This window comes from Neopsephotus bourkii, unplaced genomic scaffold (genome assembly GCF_033783945.1).
Source record: "Neopsephotus bourkii isolate Nb327-2 ecotype Australia unplaced genomic scaffold, CSIRO-AGI_Nbou_v1 NB_1680, whole genome shotgun sequence".
NCBI classification, from domain to species: domain Eukaryota; kingdom Metazoa; phylum Chordata; class Aves; order Psittaciformes; family Psittacidae; genus Neopsephotus; species Neopsephotus bourkii.
This window is the reverse complement of record NW_026902154.1, coordinates 513441-529093: the sequence shown is the minus strand read 5'-3', so window position 1 is coordinate 529093 and position 15653 is coordinate 513441. Positions and strand designations below refer to the sequence as shown.

Here is a 15653-nt window from a genome sequence, read left to right as displayed (position 1 = left end):
CTTGGCAATGAAGCTGGGATTGGTGATGTGAGAGGACTGGCAGCACGATTGGGGTGACAAATGATTGGGGTCGGTGACATGACCAGGGTGATGATGTGACTTGGGCTGGTGACGCAGCCAAGTTTGGTGACACAACCGAGGCAGGGGATGCAGGCTGAACTGGGGGTGCAGCTGGGATGGGAATGCAGCTGGGATGCACCCCGAGGCCCCGTTACGGAGCGCAGAGCCCCATGCCCCTCGCGCCGCTTCGTGCCGTGCCCGGCTCTTCCTCGCTCCGTTCCGCTGAGCCCGGGGCGGGGCCGAGAGGGCCGCAGCGCGGCGCCGAGGGGCGGGGCTCTCCGCAAGCGCTGCGCTTCTATTGGCTCTTTCTCTCCTGGCGCGGCGTCGATTGGCGGGCGGCGGCGCTTGCCCGGGGCGGTGGCGCGGGTTGTGGCGGTGCCGCGCTGGAGGCCATGGTGCTGGACCCGGCGGCGACTGCGGGGCTGGGTGACAGCGCGGCACCCACCCTGTCCGCCCGCCATGGCCCGCCGCTCTGCCCTTGCCCGTCCCCGCCGACACCAACACCTGCGCTCCGCTGCCCGCGGGGAGCCCGGCGTCTGTCGGAAACCGGGGCCGTGATGCAGCAGAGCGAAGGCGCGGGGAGGCGCGGAGGTCTGCGCGCCGCCGCGTCCCTGCCCCATATCGCGCGGGGTCGCGCGGAGGAGGGCGGCGGGCGGAGAAGCCCCTGCCTGCTCGTAGCGCTGCGGCCGTGCAATGTGGAGGCGGAGCGGGAGCGGTTCTTCCGCGCCAGCTTCGCCTATGACCCGCAGTTCGAGTACGCGGAGCCCGTGCCCGCCGCTGTACTGGATAAGTACGCGGCCGCTTCCGACCGCTTCGTGGCTCAGGTAAGGCGGGGACGACGCGGGGAGCTGCCCGCCCCCGGTGCCCGCTGGGGATGAGCGACACGCTGCTGGGCGGGAGGGGAAGGAGGAGGAGAAGGGACCGGCCCCTGTTCCCCGCCTTCCTCCCGCCACGTGCTGGGAAGGTGTGGGTACCCTTCATTCTGGGTGATGTCATGGGGATGGGTCACGTTGGGACCGCTCAGGGCCGGTCCGTAAGCCATGTGGAACCCGGTTGCCCTCTCGGTTCTCAACACCTCTGACACCCTGCCTGCAGCGCCCTCGCTCCGTGATTTATTAAACTCCGAATGATAAACCTATCAAACCGTGGTGAATGTACATGGTGCCACCAGCACCACCACTAGCCTGGCTCGTGCTGATAGATGCACGGCGGTGGTTAGGAGCTGGTGCTCCATCAGGGGCTCCTCGCTGGTGTTTCATTTGTGTTTTCAGTTAGCACTTGTTGCTGTAGAAATAACAGCTGAGAAGCTGGAGCACGTGGGTGACCACGTGGGAAACAGTCCTTATCCTGAAGATTAAGTCTGGGTTGTCCTCTGGAAGTCCTCAAAGTTGACCGGTGGAGTGGCATCCTTACAGCATCACCAAATGTTGTCAGTAATGGTGACAGTTGATGTAGACTCCACTTAAGGAGGCTGTGTTATTCTGCTTAACTGTACCTGTTGCTCGTACATAGTCCTGACAGGCTCTCTGCTACAGGTAAGTAGTGATGTGTGGATGTAGGGTGCAAACAGCACTGGGAGCACACAGGCAGGACCGATCTTGATGCTCTGTCTGCACACAAGCATTTCATAGGTGCAGGCAGGGAATGGAACTGCTCCGTCCCTTCACTCTGTGCTTGGAGCATACCCCAGAACCAATTCGCTCCTCAGACAGGGCATCCCACCTCTGCAAGAGCATCCTTTCCACCGCACAGACCCATATTAGTTGCGTATGTGGGAGCAGGTATAAAGCCTCTTACCCTGACTTAATTTTTGCACCCCAGAAGTGTTTGTTTCCACCTCCAAGTCGGAGCTTACATCTGGTTTCAAATAACAGCTGCTTCACCAATTTATTTATTGTGTTTTTTTTCAGTATTTACTTACTTTTTCATTACTCGCCACATATCTGCCTGAATTATTATGCAGATGATTGAGGCTCTTCCTATAGCCGGGTTTCTAATCACTTAGTATTTCCAGTATATCTTTCCTGGGTAAACTGGTGTCAGTGATGCTGTGGCAGGGGAGATGCTCTCACCCCCATCAAGACCTTGGTGGCTTTTCAGTGTTTTCTTCCTGCATTTAAGTGCTTTTCACTCTCTGTGTAATACAGTACAATGAGTTGTTTAGCACTATTTCTCCACTTGCTTTATCTTTTTGACTTACAGTGTAGTAAAAGATGAAGCTAAATGCTCCTAACCAGTATGAACAGTCTTACCCTGAATCCTGAAACCCTTTGCAAGAGATGTAAAGTGTTGAGTTTCTACCAGAGTTTTTCCAAGTTCTCCACTGACAGTGCAATGGGACAGTTCTCATGTAGCTGTTCCTTTGCTTGTACCCTGCAGTGACCTCCTTCCAGTCTCTTTATTTCGGGAAATCTTTTGCCTTGCCAGCTATTATCTATAAACTGCTTTTATTTAAAACAAAACTGCATTAATTATGGAGCTTAAGTAAATGAGACATTTTGCTAAGCCAGCATCCTTGGACAAGAGCTGTGGGAACAACACAAGAGGGATGTGGAGTTATTGAGCGAATCCAGAGGAGGCCACAGAGATGCTGCGAGGGCTGGAGCAGCTCTGCTCTGGAGCCAGGCTGAGAGAGCTGGGCTGGGGCAGCCTGGAGAAGAGAAGGCTCCTGAAGGGGAGACCTGAGAGCAGCTCCAGTGCCTAAAGGGGCTCCAAGAAACCTGGAGAGGGGCTTGGGACAAGGGCCTGTAGGGACAGGACAAGGGGCAATGGCTTTAACCTGACAGAGGGGACACTGAGCTGAGCTCTTAGGCAGAAGCTCTTCCCTGTGAGGGTGCTGAGGCGCTGGCACAGGGTGCCCAGAGAAGCTGTGGCTGCCCCATCCCTGGCAGTGCTCAAGGCCAGGTTGGACACAGGGGCTTGGAGCAAGCTGCTCCAGTGGAAGGGGTCCCTGCCTGTGGCAGGGGTTGGACCTGGGTGAGTTTTGGGTTGGTTTCAACCCCAACCATTCTATGATTCTATGAAAACAGGACCCTCTTCTCTCTTCCAGCTTACTGCTCCATCACCTCCTTTACATGTGCCTCGTGGTGGGGGGCAGGAATAAACCAGGAGGATGTTTCTAGCCCCATGGTGGGGGCTCATCACCCTAGAGATCACATCCCTGGTTTGTCATGGGGTCATGAACAGCACCAGCCCAAAACTGGAGCTGGAGGATTTATGCCACTGCATATGGTGGGTGCGTGATTTCAGGCTGCCCTTGGGGATGCTCTGTGCCTCTCAGAATACTAAACTGGAGATCTTGGGAAGTTTGTTCGTTAGGACAAGCTGGAGTTCTTTGGTCCTTCTACTCCTGGGCACCAGCTGTACTGGGTTTCTCTTGGCTCGGTGCTTTAGGTCCCCCGGGAGGACAGAGCAAGTGTCTGAGCAGAGGTAGGAGGAAGAAATGATCCTTTTTCTGCAGCTGTCAGCAGCAGGCACCTTGTGATGCTGCAAAAAACATCCTGAATATTCAGTGAATGAAATAAAACACCCAGATCAAAAAAACCAACCACCAAAACCGATGGGAAAAACCTCAGCAACTCAAGAAGCTGCACAACTGCTCACACAGTAAGTGACTGGAGAATAAAAACCAGCTGTGCAGAGAAGACTGTTCAGGGAAGGAAGCTCAGGACCTTCTGGGGTGGAGGAGGCTGATCACCAGGTGCAGACCATGAAGCCCCTCGAACAAGGTGTTGGATGGTTTGAGTGCTGGAGGTAGTGCTGAGCATCCATCTTCTGATGCTGGGGGATCTTAGAGATGAAGGAGGGGACGGGATCTCTTCTGCAGGGCTCGAGGTGCTTCCTGGAGCCCATATGAGAGCAAAGGGGGGTCACAAACTATGTAAACAAGGCCGTTAGTGACATGGTTTAGTGGTGGCTTTAGCAGTGCTGGGGAACAGTTGGACTTGATGATTTTAAAGATCTTTTCCAATCTGGTTGATTCTATGACTTGATGATTCTATGCTCGGCAGGAGGAAGGTGAATAGGCACCATTCAGAAACAGCAGCCTTGGCCTGGGGAGCTCAGCAGCAGCTCAGCCAGGTTTACAGATGCAATAAAACTGCTAGAAAAACTCCAGGAGTGGTTCAAAGTCATCGTTGTCTGCTTTGGAGTATGTATGAGTAGGATGGAGAAAGTAATTGCTTAAAAATGTCTACAATGAAACCTCCCTTTTGGGGAAGGAAACGTGCTGTTAAATGCCCTTATTTTATAGACACTCCATAAATGTTAATGCTAATAAAATAGCATGTGCTGCTTCTAACCAAGGTGAGAAAGCTGTTGGTGTGCAGCAGGCTGTTTGTGCCCAGAACCCTATCTGAAGAGGCAGAAGCAGTATTGTTGCTGGGCTTGTAGTCCTGCTCTGCAGTGAGAAATCATCTAATTGATTAACCTGATCTAGTTGAAGGTGTCCCTCTTCACTGCATGAGATTGGACTAGATGAACTTTGAAGGTCTCTTCCAACCCAGACTGTTCTGTGACTATGAAACCCTTGGAGTAAAAAGCAAGCTGGTAAGCTGGACCTCTGTGCAAGCACTAGGATTGGAAAGAAGAACTGAAAGCACAAAAGTTGAAGATAATCCTGGCTTTAAGCTCTTGAGGCATTGTGCTGTGACAATGCTCTTTCACTTCTGCTTTGCCCTGTTCCTATACCAGATGCTCACAAGGGTGATAAAAAGCAGCAAGCATATCCTGTGGGTCATGCCAATTGCACTGAGTGTCCATCTATCCTGGTGGTCACCTACAACTGGCTCAGTCTCCTTGGGTCTTTAGATACTGCAGAACCACTTCACAGTGGGATCATGTCCGCTGGGTTTTATGGCATGTGGGATTCCAAAATGTGTTTATAAATAGGAGGGTGCTTGCAGTGATGTTTCCTTTCTCTGTGCAACAGGCAATCAGGATCATTCGTGCTGTCCTGGAGAAGTATGGGACCTACGAGAGCTTTGAAGTTGCCACAGGCGGGAGGCTGCTGAGCAAGTGCCAGATCTGGTCTGTGATCCGAAAGTACATGCAGAAGGAAGGCTGTGTGGGAGAGGTAATCTGTGTCCCTGCTTTGTTGCTCGTAAAATACAAATACTTAGTTTCTGGTAAAAAGGACTTACTAAGGAGAAATGTTTTGGGTACAAAGAGGAAATCTTTCTTCTGTCACGGTGGCCTTTCCTATGTGGTATCCTTTCCATGCTGGCTGTGTTTGTTCTGCCCTGGTGCTAGGACATGGGTGCTGGGTCCCCATCTATTTCCCATGATTTTTTTACTTTATGTCCCTTTTATGCTTGAGAGGTAGAGAGAGGAGCTGCTGCTCGTCTGCATGGCCATTCAAGGAGCCTTGTGCTGCTTGCATGAGGTATCAATTTCCATCAGGAAATCTTCTCCTGCTTGTTAGGAATGGTATGGCAAACATCTTCAACAGCTGCCTTCATTGACATAGCCAAAAGCAAAGCCAGGGGAGAGATTTCCTGTGGGCTGTGCTGCATAATGGCACTTTGAAACTCCACACTTTGGTTTTAAGGCTGGGAAATACATGGGCACATTTGACAGTAGCAATGTGGGATGGAGCAGGGGGAGAAGTTCAGCATCTCTTCTGGCTTCTCAGTGACCCCAGCAGCATTCAGTTTAGGGTGTTCTGCAGCTTTGGTTAAGGGGCGTTTTCTCCCCCTTCTGCCAGCAAGGTGTGGGCAAAACACGTCCACCATCCTGGATTCAAGCACTGAGGATGTCTGAACCTGGCTTTGCTTTCTTTGTCTCCTGGCACTCCCTTCAGCTGTTGGCCACAGGGCAGGAGGCCGCACAGTGCTGACTGGCATGGGGGTTTCCTCACCACTGCCTCGTGGCCAGGCTCTTCTTCCTAGCTCTAATTTTCCACCTCCATCTCCAAACAGGGTCCTTCACAAGCATTCCCCTAAAGTACCAACGTGCTTGTGCTACCCAGCAGTTTTCATGCAGGAGGGAACAGTTCCTGAGGTCCCACCTGGCGAGGGAACATTCCTCTACCAGCCTCCTTGGTTTGCCCTGATGCCTCCTGGGGGTGGCCCTAGGATGTGCATTGGGCACCTTGGTCCTCCTGAGCCTTTGCTTAGGACAGAAGGATTTCTGCAAACCTCTTCCTATAATGCCCCATTCCTGGCAGTGTTCAAGGCCAGGTTGGATGGGGCTTGCAGCAGCCTGCTCTAGTGGAAGGTGTCCCTGCCCATGGCAAGGGATGGAACTGGATGAGCTTTAAGGTCCCTTCCATCCCAAGCCATTCTGTGATTCTAATTCAGCTGCCTTTTAGTACCTGGAACCAGTTCCAGTACCCAGCCTAGCAGCTGGCCAGGCTTACTTAAAGATCTGCGCTTATGACTTGCTTCTTGTGGTCTATCTATCCCTTGATTTTATTGACTAAATTCAGCTATTCCCTTCTTCTCAATTCATTTAACCCAAATTATGCTCTGGCTGGGCAGAAAGACAACTTGTTCCTTACATGCTGGTGTACAACTGGCTTCCAGCCCTGTGTAACTTTCCCTTTGCTCAAAGGAATGCAGTGTTCAGTAATTACATTTGCACATCAACATGTGAGATCTGTGGCTATTTTATCCCGAATTTTTGATAAGAGCTTTTAAAAACTTTAAAGCATTGATTTATTTATTGTTACCCATTAGGAATGTTGCTGAGGTGCTCTGGGGCAGGGAATAGGGAAGGGGTTTATGTGCTTTTGGTACAGCAATGTTGGCCACTCTCGTTCCTTGTACTGGACAAAAACTCGCTGCAATTGCTGTGTCAGTGATGATTTAACACCCTGCTGGGGAGTGGGGTGGCTTCAGATGTGCATTCCCCACTCCACACCTCTATCAATGATTCTTGACTTCCACCCGCTGTGCCCCAGGCTGTTCAATTCCCGATGTGTACTAATTATGATGGCTTTCTTGAGATGAAGGAGGAACTCTAGCAGTGGTGGTTCTGTTAGCCCCAGACTGACCCCTGATGTGCCAGCCACCTGCGGGCAGTGTGGCCGCACCGATGACACTCGCTCACTGCAGGCAGCATGGCCGTATTGGTGACATTCATTCAATATGGGCAGCGTGGTTTGTCTGGGGACACTCTCTGGTGAACACATTCACTGCAGGCAGAGTGGAAGCAGTGTGACACCAAATCACTGCAGGCAGCATGGCTGCACTGGTAGCAGTCACTCACTGTGTGCAGCCTGGCTCCACTGGTGACACTCACTTACCGCACGCAGTATGGCCACATTGGTGGCACTCATTCAGTACAGGCAGTGTGGCTGACACTCAGTGCAGACAGCAAAGCCACACTGGTGACATTCATTAAGTTCAGGAAGCATGGCTGCACTGGTGACACTAACTGCAGGCAGTGTGGCTCCACTGAGGACACTCACTCATTGCAGGCTGTGTGGCCACACTCATGAGACTCACTCATTGCAGGTAGTGTGGTTGTGCTGGTGACACTGCAGGCAGTGTGGCTGCGCTGGTGACACTCACTGCAGGCAGTGTGGCTGCACTGGTGACACTGCAGGCAGTGTGGTTGTGCTGGTGACACTGCAGGCAGTGTGGCTGCGCTGGTGACACTCACTGCAGGCAGTGTGGCTGCACTGGTGACACTGCAGGCAGTGTGGTTGCGCTGGTGACACTGCAGGCAGTGTGGCTGCGCTGGTGACACTGCAGGCAGTGTGGTTGCGCTGGTGACACTGCAGGCAGTGTGGTTGCGCTGGTGACACTGCAGGCAGTGTGGCTGCGCTGGTGACACTCACTGCAGGCAGTGTGGTTGCGCTGGTGACACTGCAGGCAGTGTGGCTGCGCTGGTGACACTCACTGCAGGCAGTGTGGCTGCACTGGTGACACTGCAGGCAGTGTGGTTGTGCTGGTGACACTGCAGGCAGTGTGGCTGCGCTGGTGACACTCACTGCAGGCAGTGTGGCTGCGCTGGTGACACTGCAGGCAGTGTGGTTGCGCTGGTGACACTGCAGGCAGTGTGGCTGCGCTGGTGACACTGCAGGCAGTGTGGTTGCGCTGGTGACACTGCAGGCAGTGTGGTTGCGCTGGTGACACTGCAGGCAGTGTGGCTGCGCTGGTGACACTCACTGCAGGCAGTGTGGTTGCGCTGGTGACACTGCAGGCAGTGTGGCTGCGCTGGTGACACTGCAGGCAGTGTGGCTGCGCTGGTGACACTCACTGCAGGCAGTGTGGCTGCGCTGGTGACACTGCAGGCAGTGTGGTTGCGCTGGTGACACTGCAGGCAGTGTGGCTGCGCTGGTGACACTGCAGGCAGTGTGGTTGCGCTGGTGACACTGCAGGCAGTGTGGTTGCGCTGGTGACACTGCAGGCAGTGTGGCTGCGCTGGTGACACTCACTGCAGGCAGTGTGGTTGCGCTGGTGACACTGCAGGCAGTGTGGCTGCGCTGGTGACACTCACTGCAGGCAGTGTGGCTGCACTGGTGACACTGCAGGCAGTGTGGTTGTGCTGGTGACACTGCAGGCAGTGTGGCTGCGCTGGTGACACTCACTGCAGGCAGTGTGGCTGCGCTGGTGACACTGCAGGCAGTGTGGTTGCGCTGGTGACACTGCAGGCAGTGTGGTTGCGCTGGTGACACTGCAGGCAGTGTGGTTGCGCTGGTGACACTGCAGGCAGTGTGGTTGCGCTGGTGACACTGCAGGCAGTGTGGTTGCGCTGGTGACACTGCAGGCAGTGTGGCTGCGCTGGTGACACTCACTGCAGGCAGTGTGGTTGCGCTGGTGACACTGCAGGCAGTGTGGCTGCGCTCATGAGATTCACTCACTTCTGGCAATTTAGCTACACTGGTGACACACGTTACAGGTGACGTGTCTGCACTAGTGGCGCGCACTCATTATAGGCAGTGTGGCCACTCTGGTGACAGTCACTCTCTGCAGGCAGCTTGGCTGCACTGGTGACGCTCTCTCACTGCAGGCAGTATGGTCAGGCTGGTGACACTCACTGTAGGCAGTGTGCCTGCACTTGGGACATTCGCTCACTTTGGACACCGTGGCTGCACTGGTGATGCACACTCACTGCAGGAAACATGGCTGCACTGGTAACTCTCAGTCACTGCATGCAGCAAGGCCGCACTGGTGACTCGCTCCCTGCAGGAAGCATGACTGCACTGGTGACATTCACTCACTTCTGGCACTGTGGCTGCACTGGAGACACTCACTCAGTGCAGGCAGCGTGGTTGGGCTGGTGACACTCATTTCGGGCAGCTGCCTTTTGTCCCCAGTGTCCATAAATGAAGGCAGGATCCCACTTACTAACACTGCAGGCAGCATGCTCCTGGGTAAGTATTTGCACAATTATTAACTTGGCGCCTTCAAAAGCTTTTTTATTGGGTCCAAGGTGCAGATCCTGAAGCTCTTCTGCTTTTCTCTGGCTCAGAACTGTTCTGGCACTGCCGGAGCTCAGAGGTCTCCATATGGATTTCGGGGAGCGAGCTGGCAGCTTGCAGCAGAGAAACCCCTGACCCCATTGGTAAGTGCTGTGTGGCAATCTCTGGGGTTGTGAAGTGTTGGTAGTTTAATAGTGGCAGCTGGCGTCATCTTGGATCCCATCATGGATGACCCTTCACCTCCAAGCTGCTCAGTGCTGGAGCTTTCCTGGCATGCAAGTTCCTGAGCAGTTCCAGGGAGCTGGGGCGAGGCAGGAGCCTGTGCCCTGGTGCCGTCAGCAGTCTTCCACCTGGGAACAAGCTCTTGCTCCATTGCATCCCCAAAACCTGAGCAGAAGCTTCGTGGACCATGAGAATGGGCTGGGGAACCTGCACAGCTCACAGGAGGTCACAGACGCGGAGAGCTGCCATTGCTGCTCCAGGAACAGGACTTTGGATGAAGTCACAGACCCTGCTGTAACAGCATCTGCAAAGCTGGGGGGTCCCAGAATAAGGCAAGTGTTGCTGCTCAGTGAGTGGATGGGTGGCTGCAGCTGGAGAAGGGCTGTGGGCTGTGTCATGGGAGTATGCAAAGCTGTGGAGAGTCCTTTCCCATTGCTTCTGATGGCTGGCTCTGCATGGGGGGACTGTTGGCACCTCTGGTTAGTGAGAAAAATATACACTTCATTGCCAAAAAGGGGAAAAAAATAAAATAACACAAGCCAGTACCTCAAAACATCACCATAGAATCACAGAATGGTTTGGGTTGGAAAGGACCTTAAGATCATCCAGTGCCATGGGCAGGAACACCTTCCACTAAACAAGGTTGCCCAAGGCCCCATCCAGCCTGGCCTTGAACATTGCCGGGGATGGGGTATTATAGAAAGAGATTGGCAGAAATCCCTTCTGTCCTAAGCAAAGTCTCAGGAGGACCAAAATGCCCAGTTCACATTCAAGGTCAGGTTGGACAGGCCTTGGAGCAACCTGGTCTAGTGCTAGGGGGTTGGAACTGGATGATCCTTGAGGTTCCTTCCAGCCCAAACCAGGCTGGGATTCCATGATTCTTTGTTTAAAAGGTTTAAAGCCTGTCCCTTGCCTCTCCCCTCCTGCATCCCGGGATCTGAGCCTCCACTAGCTGGCAGTTGGGATGGCCATGTCAGATATCCAGGGTTGTATTACTGTCACATGGAGCTGACCTACGAGATGGGACTTGGTTAAAATCACACCAAAACCTGGCTCCTTCCTGCCTCCTTAATTCTGCTTGAGGTGAAGCTAAAACCTTTCCTGCCTGTCACTGATGACAACAGAAGCTGCTGCTGCTTCCAGAAATCTTCTCCCCACCACAAACCCCCATGAAAACCCATGAGGCTGGTCGTGATGATCTTGCTGGAAATGAACCTAGAGCATAAAACCAGTTTTACTTTGCATTAGTTCCCTGCCTCAGTTTATCCCAGGTCACCAAGGTCCATGGCGAAACATAGGAGAGGGCAGCAAAATTTCATCTTTATGTGTTTTGTCCTCCTTACCGGAGCAGAAACAGAGCTCAAGAGTGCACACAGCTCCCAAGTGAACTGGCAAGTCTATTCTCAGAGATGGAGGGATTCTACTTCATGCTGGTGTATTGTAATACAGCTAAGAAGCCACACTGTAAGCATTTGATACCAGTTGGTCTGCCTGGTGGTGTGCTCTGTTCTGCTGCACTTCAGTTTTCATGAGTATAATAATAAATATGAGTTAAAGCAATCAATTCAGTCTCCTCGTTTTTGTTTTAAAATGCAAAGAATTGTTCTGTAGCAATGTGTGTGCACGTTTCCATTTTGAAAGATGTCGGCTGTGCAATAATAGATGGGGTTTAGAGTTAGTGTGTATGTGGGGGATGAATTTTGAGATGAAATTGTTACATCCTGAGCAAACCTTGAATGCGGGAGCTGCTGGGGCTGCCTCCTCTGCTGATGTTGTGGCTTTCAGTTGCTGCAGGTCTGAAGGTGGATGATGAGAAAGTGCTGCTTGGCTGGCACATTACCTCCTGTTAACACAGAACAGCTCTCTTGGCTCCATCACTTTCCAAAATAGGTGATATTTTCTTTATAAAGATACTCACCAGTGCTTTGCATGCATTGCCTGTCCCTGCAGTGGGCACATGTGGATTCTTCTGTGAGGCTGGGCTGGTGTGACTCTGTCCTCAGTGCTCCTGTTGTGGAGCCTTGAAAGGGGGAATCCACAGGAGAGTCCATGAAAATGGAGCCAGAGCCTTGGTTCCCTCATGGGGTATTTACTGGGGGTCTAGAGGCTGGGCCCACAACAAAGCAGGTGCTGTTGGTTGTTTTGGTGTCTGATTTTACTGCGCCATTCCACTGCTGGTGGGGATGGAGGAGTGGGACCAGGCAGGTCTCAAGGATGGCCATCAGTGTGGACATAAAACTATGGGGAACCTGTAGGAATCAGCTGGGGGTGGGAGGGGGAATACTGGAGGCAGAGGTGCTGGAGGAGGCTGTAAAGAGATAAAGGAGTTATTTCATCTGTGTGTGGGATCATTGTTTTCCTCTCAGTGCCCCCCTGCCTGCTCCTGCTGCCTGTGGTTTCGTTGAGGAGCTGCAGCACAAGCTGGTGATGGTGCAGCAGTGCTGGACACGTTGTCAGTGACTTTTCCTTATCATCCACCCCCATCAGCTTCTGCTTAGAGCCAAGACCCCACTGAGCATCTCCTCCCGCAGCAGTGCTGATGGAGGTTGCCTCTTTCTTCTGCAGGTGGTGGTGCAGCTCACCGATGACCTCCTGTCCCAGGCGGTGATGATGGTGGAGGACAGCCGGCCGACGCTGGCCATCAATCTGGCTGGGGCCCGGCAGCACTGGCTGGAGGGGATGCTGCGCCACGAGATCGGTCAGCAGTACAGTGGCTGTGGGTGCTGGGCAGAGCAGGGGCAATGCTGGGAGCATTCTCTGGCTGGTAACAGCCTGGGGGCTGTGGGGACTACGGACATGGCGATACCCCCTGGGTTCCTGCAGGAGGCAGGTTTTGGAAGGGTGTGAGGCCACTGGGTCCTTCTCTGCATGCGGGGCCACGGGGTGTGAAGCACCCACCCGTGTACCCATGTGCCTGCCTGGGCTGCAGAGCCAGCAGACGTCCCATGGCAGCATGTCCAGCCAGGACTGGAACCGGTACCCATGGATGTGACTTGGCAAAGGGTGTTGCCAGTTGAGATTTTTGGAGGCTATGGCCATTGGTGCTCACTCCCCCCCTCCTCCCCAGGCACCCACTACATCCGGGGGGTGAACAACACCCACCAGCCCTGGCACAGCTCTGAGGGCCGCAAGCAGTACAGCCTGAAGCCTGCCAACCCCACGGAGGAAGGCTTGGCCAGTTTACACAGCGTCCTCTTCCGCAAGCAGCCCTTCCTGTGGCGGGCAGCCCTGCTCTACTACACCATTGAGCGCGCCAGCCGCCTCTCCTTCTCCGCCCTCTTCCAGGACCTGGAGCAGTATGTCCAGGATGCTGGCATCCGGTGGGAATACTGTGTGCGGGCAAAGAGGGGCCAGACTGACACCTCACAACCAGGTACTGCTCGGGGGGGGGGGGTGATAGTGTGCAAAGCTTTTGGGGTTTGAAAGAGATTTTATATTCTTTTTAGAAGAAAAAACAGTGGTGGGTTTGTTTTGCACCTGGGTGGGTTGGGCATCACTGGTCCTGTGGCCATGGCACCGTTGGAAAGGTTGGCTCTGCCCAACCCACATCACTCCCCATTCCCATCAGGTGGTTCCAGTCTGATGGGAGCGACTCACACAAGGAGGCAGCAGCCAAAAGAGGGATAAACTGAGCATTTCTGGACACAGTTTAGATTCTTGCAGTGGATTACCATGAAAAAAATAGTAAAGGTAAAAAACTGGTGAAAATTGGAATGGTAAAAAATGGAAAAATATGGTAAGGAGGAAGATGTATGACAGCTTTTAGCATTTGAAGTTATGACGTGCTTAAGGTTATTAAGCTTTCTTGATGTTTTGTTTTGATGGGGGGGGGCTTTAATGGCTGCTTTCTAGGGAATACAGATTGGAAGTGACACAAACCTGACCGGGGGTAAAGTAATAGGGCAGGCAGGCTGCAAAGAAAAATGACAAATAATTGGGAGGAAAGGCCAAAACATCCCAGGGAGAGGTTTGGGGCTCTCACTGCTCTGGCTGTCTCCATGGTAACCGGTGCTGCTCCCCAGTGCTCAACCTTTGGGACCCAGCGGTCCTGGCCATGGACCAGCAACACCTGAGCTCTGGTGCACTCATATCACCCCAGCTCATTGCCATTGCTCTGGTTACAGTGGTCGTCAGGCGTTGGGGTGAGTGGAGAGTGGGGGGGACCCAGGCTCCTGCTCCCTGGCCTCTCCCACTTTTCCAGGCTGTTTCAGTAAGGACCAGGTCTACCTGGACGGGATTCTCCGCATCCTGCGCCATCGGCAGACCATTGACTTCCCACTGCTGGCTGCACTTGGAAAGGTAACAGCCAGGGGGAAAGTGGGAAACATTAATCAGAGCCCTGTCCCAGCCTATGGAGCCAGGCTGAGAGAGCTGGGCTGGGGCAGCCTGGAGGAGAGAAGGCTCCTGAAGGGGAGACCTGAGAGCAGCTCCAGTGCCTAAAGGGGCTACAGGAAACCTGGAGAGGGGCTTGGGACAAGGGCCTGTAGGGACAGGACAAGGGGGAATGGCTTGAACCTGACAGAGGGGACACTGAAATGAGATCTTGGGAAGAAGCTCTTCCCTGTGAGGGTGCTGAGGCCCTGGCACAGGGTGCCCATCCCTGGTGGGCTGTGGGGCTGGGACAGACACCCTCCTTGGCATGGTTTGGGATGAGCTGGGGGGCTGACCCCACCTCCCTGCTTCCCATCAGGTCTCCTATGAAGATGTGAATCGGCTGAAGAAATTTGGGGTGCTGGAGAAGGCCCGCATCCCTCATTTCATGCAGGACCTGGAGCGGTACATGAAGCAGCTGGACCACATCGTCACCACCAACTGCCTAAATGAGGAGGAGCTGCAGCAGCTGCTGCCTGAGGAGCAGCAAGCCCCCAAAGCCAGCACCCCAAGGGCGTAACTGCTGGGATTTATGTGATCTGTATTAGGACTAGAGCCTGAGGAGCGGGCAGAGCCTGGGCCTCCCCCTGCGCCCGGATGGCCACTGTGCATGTTCTGCTGTGTAGGGTAGCTCTGGTGTGGTTGATGTTGATGTGTCGTGTCCCCCACACTGTCCCCTCTGCACTTGCGGGAAAGGCTGTGTGGTTCCACATGGCTCTGGGGATCTGGGGAAGAGGGTTCAGATGGGGCAAGGGCAAAGCTGCAGCACATGCTGGCACCTGAGATAAGGTTATGTGGGGCAGTTGTGGTGGGGGATGTCCTTAAGGTACATAGGGTGCTCCCAGTAGAGTGGGGGGCACCTACTAAGGGTTTGGGTCAGGGAATAAGGGCTGGCCCATACCAACTGATCACCCTGTGCATGTGTTTCCCCTCCCTATTCCTTCCCTCATGCAGCAGGAAGGGTTTTAACCTCTCCAAATCCCTGCTCTCCACCGCAGGTATCTGCCCACCATTAACCATCGTCCTGCAGCCACTGCCTGGCTCTGAGGACTCGGGGTGGGCATTGGACTTGTTGTTAGGAAAAAGCATGTAATAAAACTTATGTCATGGAAACACCGTGTGGACAATAGGTCACGGCAAAGCTGCATGGCCCCAAACTGCTGCGTCAGGAGCTGGATGGGTTCACCAGAGTGCGTAAAACAAATGGGCAGGGACATGAATAAACCACAGCAGTCAAAAGCAGAAGCTGCTCGTGCGCTGCTCCTGATCTCTAACATATGATCTCTGCTGCAGTTGTGCCACCCATAAGAGGGCCCTTTCTTAGAAAACACCCCCCCCCCCCCGAGATTTGGTTTTAGCTTCTTGTGACCTTTCATCCCACTGAGCTCCTGCAAAGGGAGCCCAGGCTACTTTGGGGCTCCAGGAAGCCCAGGCTTAATCACAAAAGCTCCAGGTTTGGCTACAAGCCCAGCTCACAGCACCTCCAGCTGCCTCACACTTCAGGTCTGGCAGGGGAGCTGCAGCCCCTCTGCAAGGTGCAGATGCTGTGGTAACACACAGCAAGCTTGGGAAGGGATAAGACCATAGAACCATAGGTTAGGGTTGGAAAGGACCTTAAGATCATCAAGTT

The 15653-nt window shown here is 53.7% G+C and overlaps 1 protein-coding gene across 2 annotated transcripts; it reads left to right on the top strand.

The window, feature by feature from the left end:
- The first annotated feature begins 416 nt into the window (after positions 1 to 416).
- MATCAP1 (microtubule associated tyrosine carboxypeptidase 1) lies at positions 417 to 14895 on the top strand. Of its 2 annotated transcripts, XM_061375947.1 has the most exons (7): positions 417 to 884; positions 4991 to 5134; positions 9481 to 9573; positions 12218 to 12350; positions 12720 to 13025; positions 13854 to 13951; positions 14343 to 14895. In XM_061375947.1, the coding sequence occupies exons 1-7, from the start codon at positions 453 to 455 to the stop codon at positions 14541 to 14543; spliced, it is 1407 nt and encodes a 468-aa protein (XP_061231931.1). In that variant the 5' UTR covers positions 417 to 452; the 3' UTR covers positions 14544 to 14895. The 2 variants fall into 2 exon arrangements, with proteins under 2 accessions (XP_061231931.1, XP_061231932.1); XM_061375948.1 differs by lacking the exon at positions 9481 to 9573.
- The last annotated feature ends 758 nt before the right edge of the window (positions 14896 to 15653 follow it).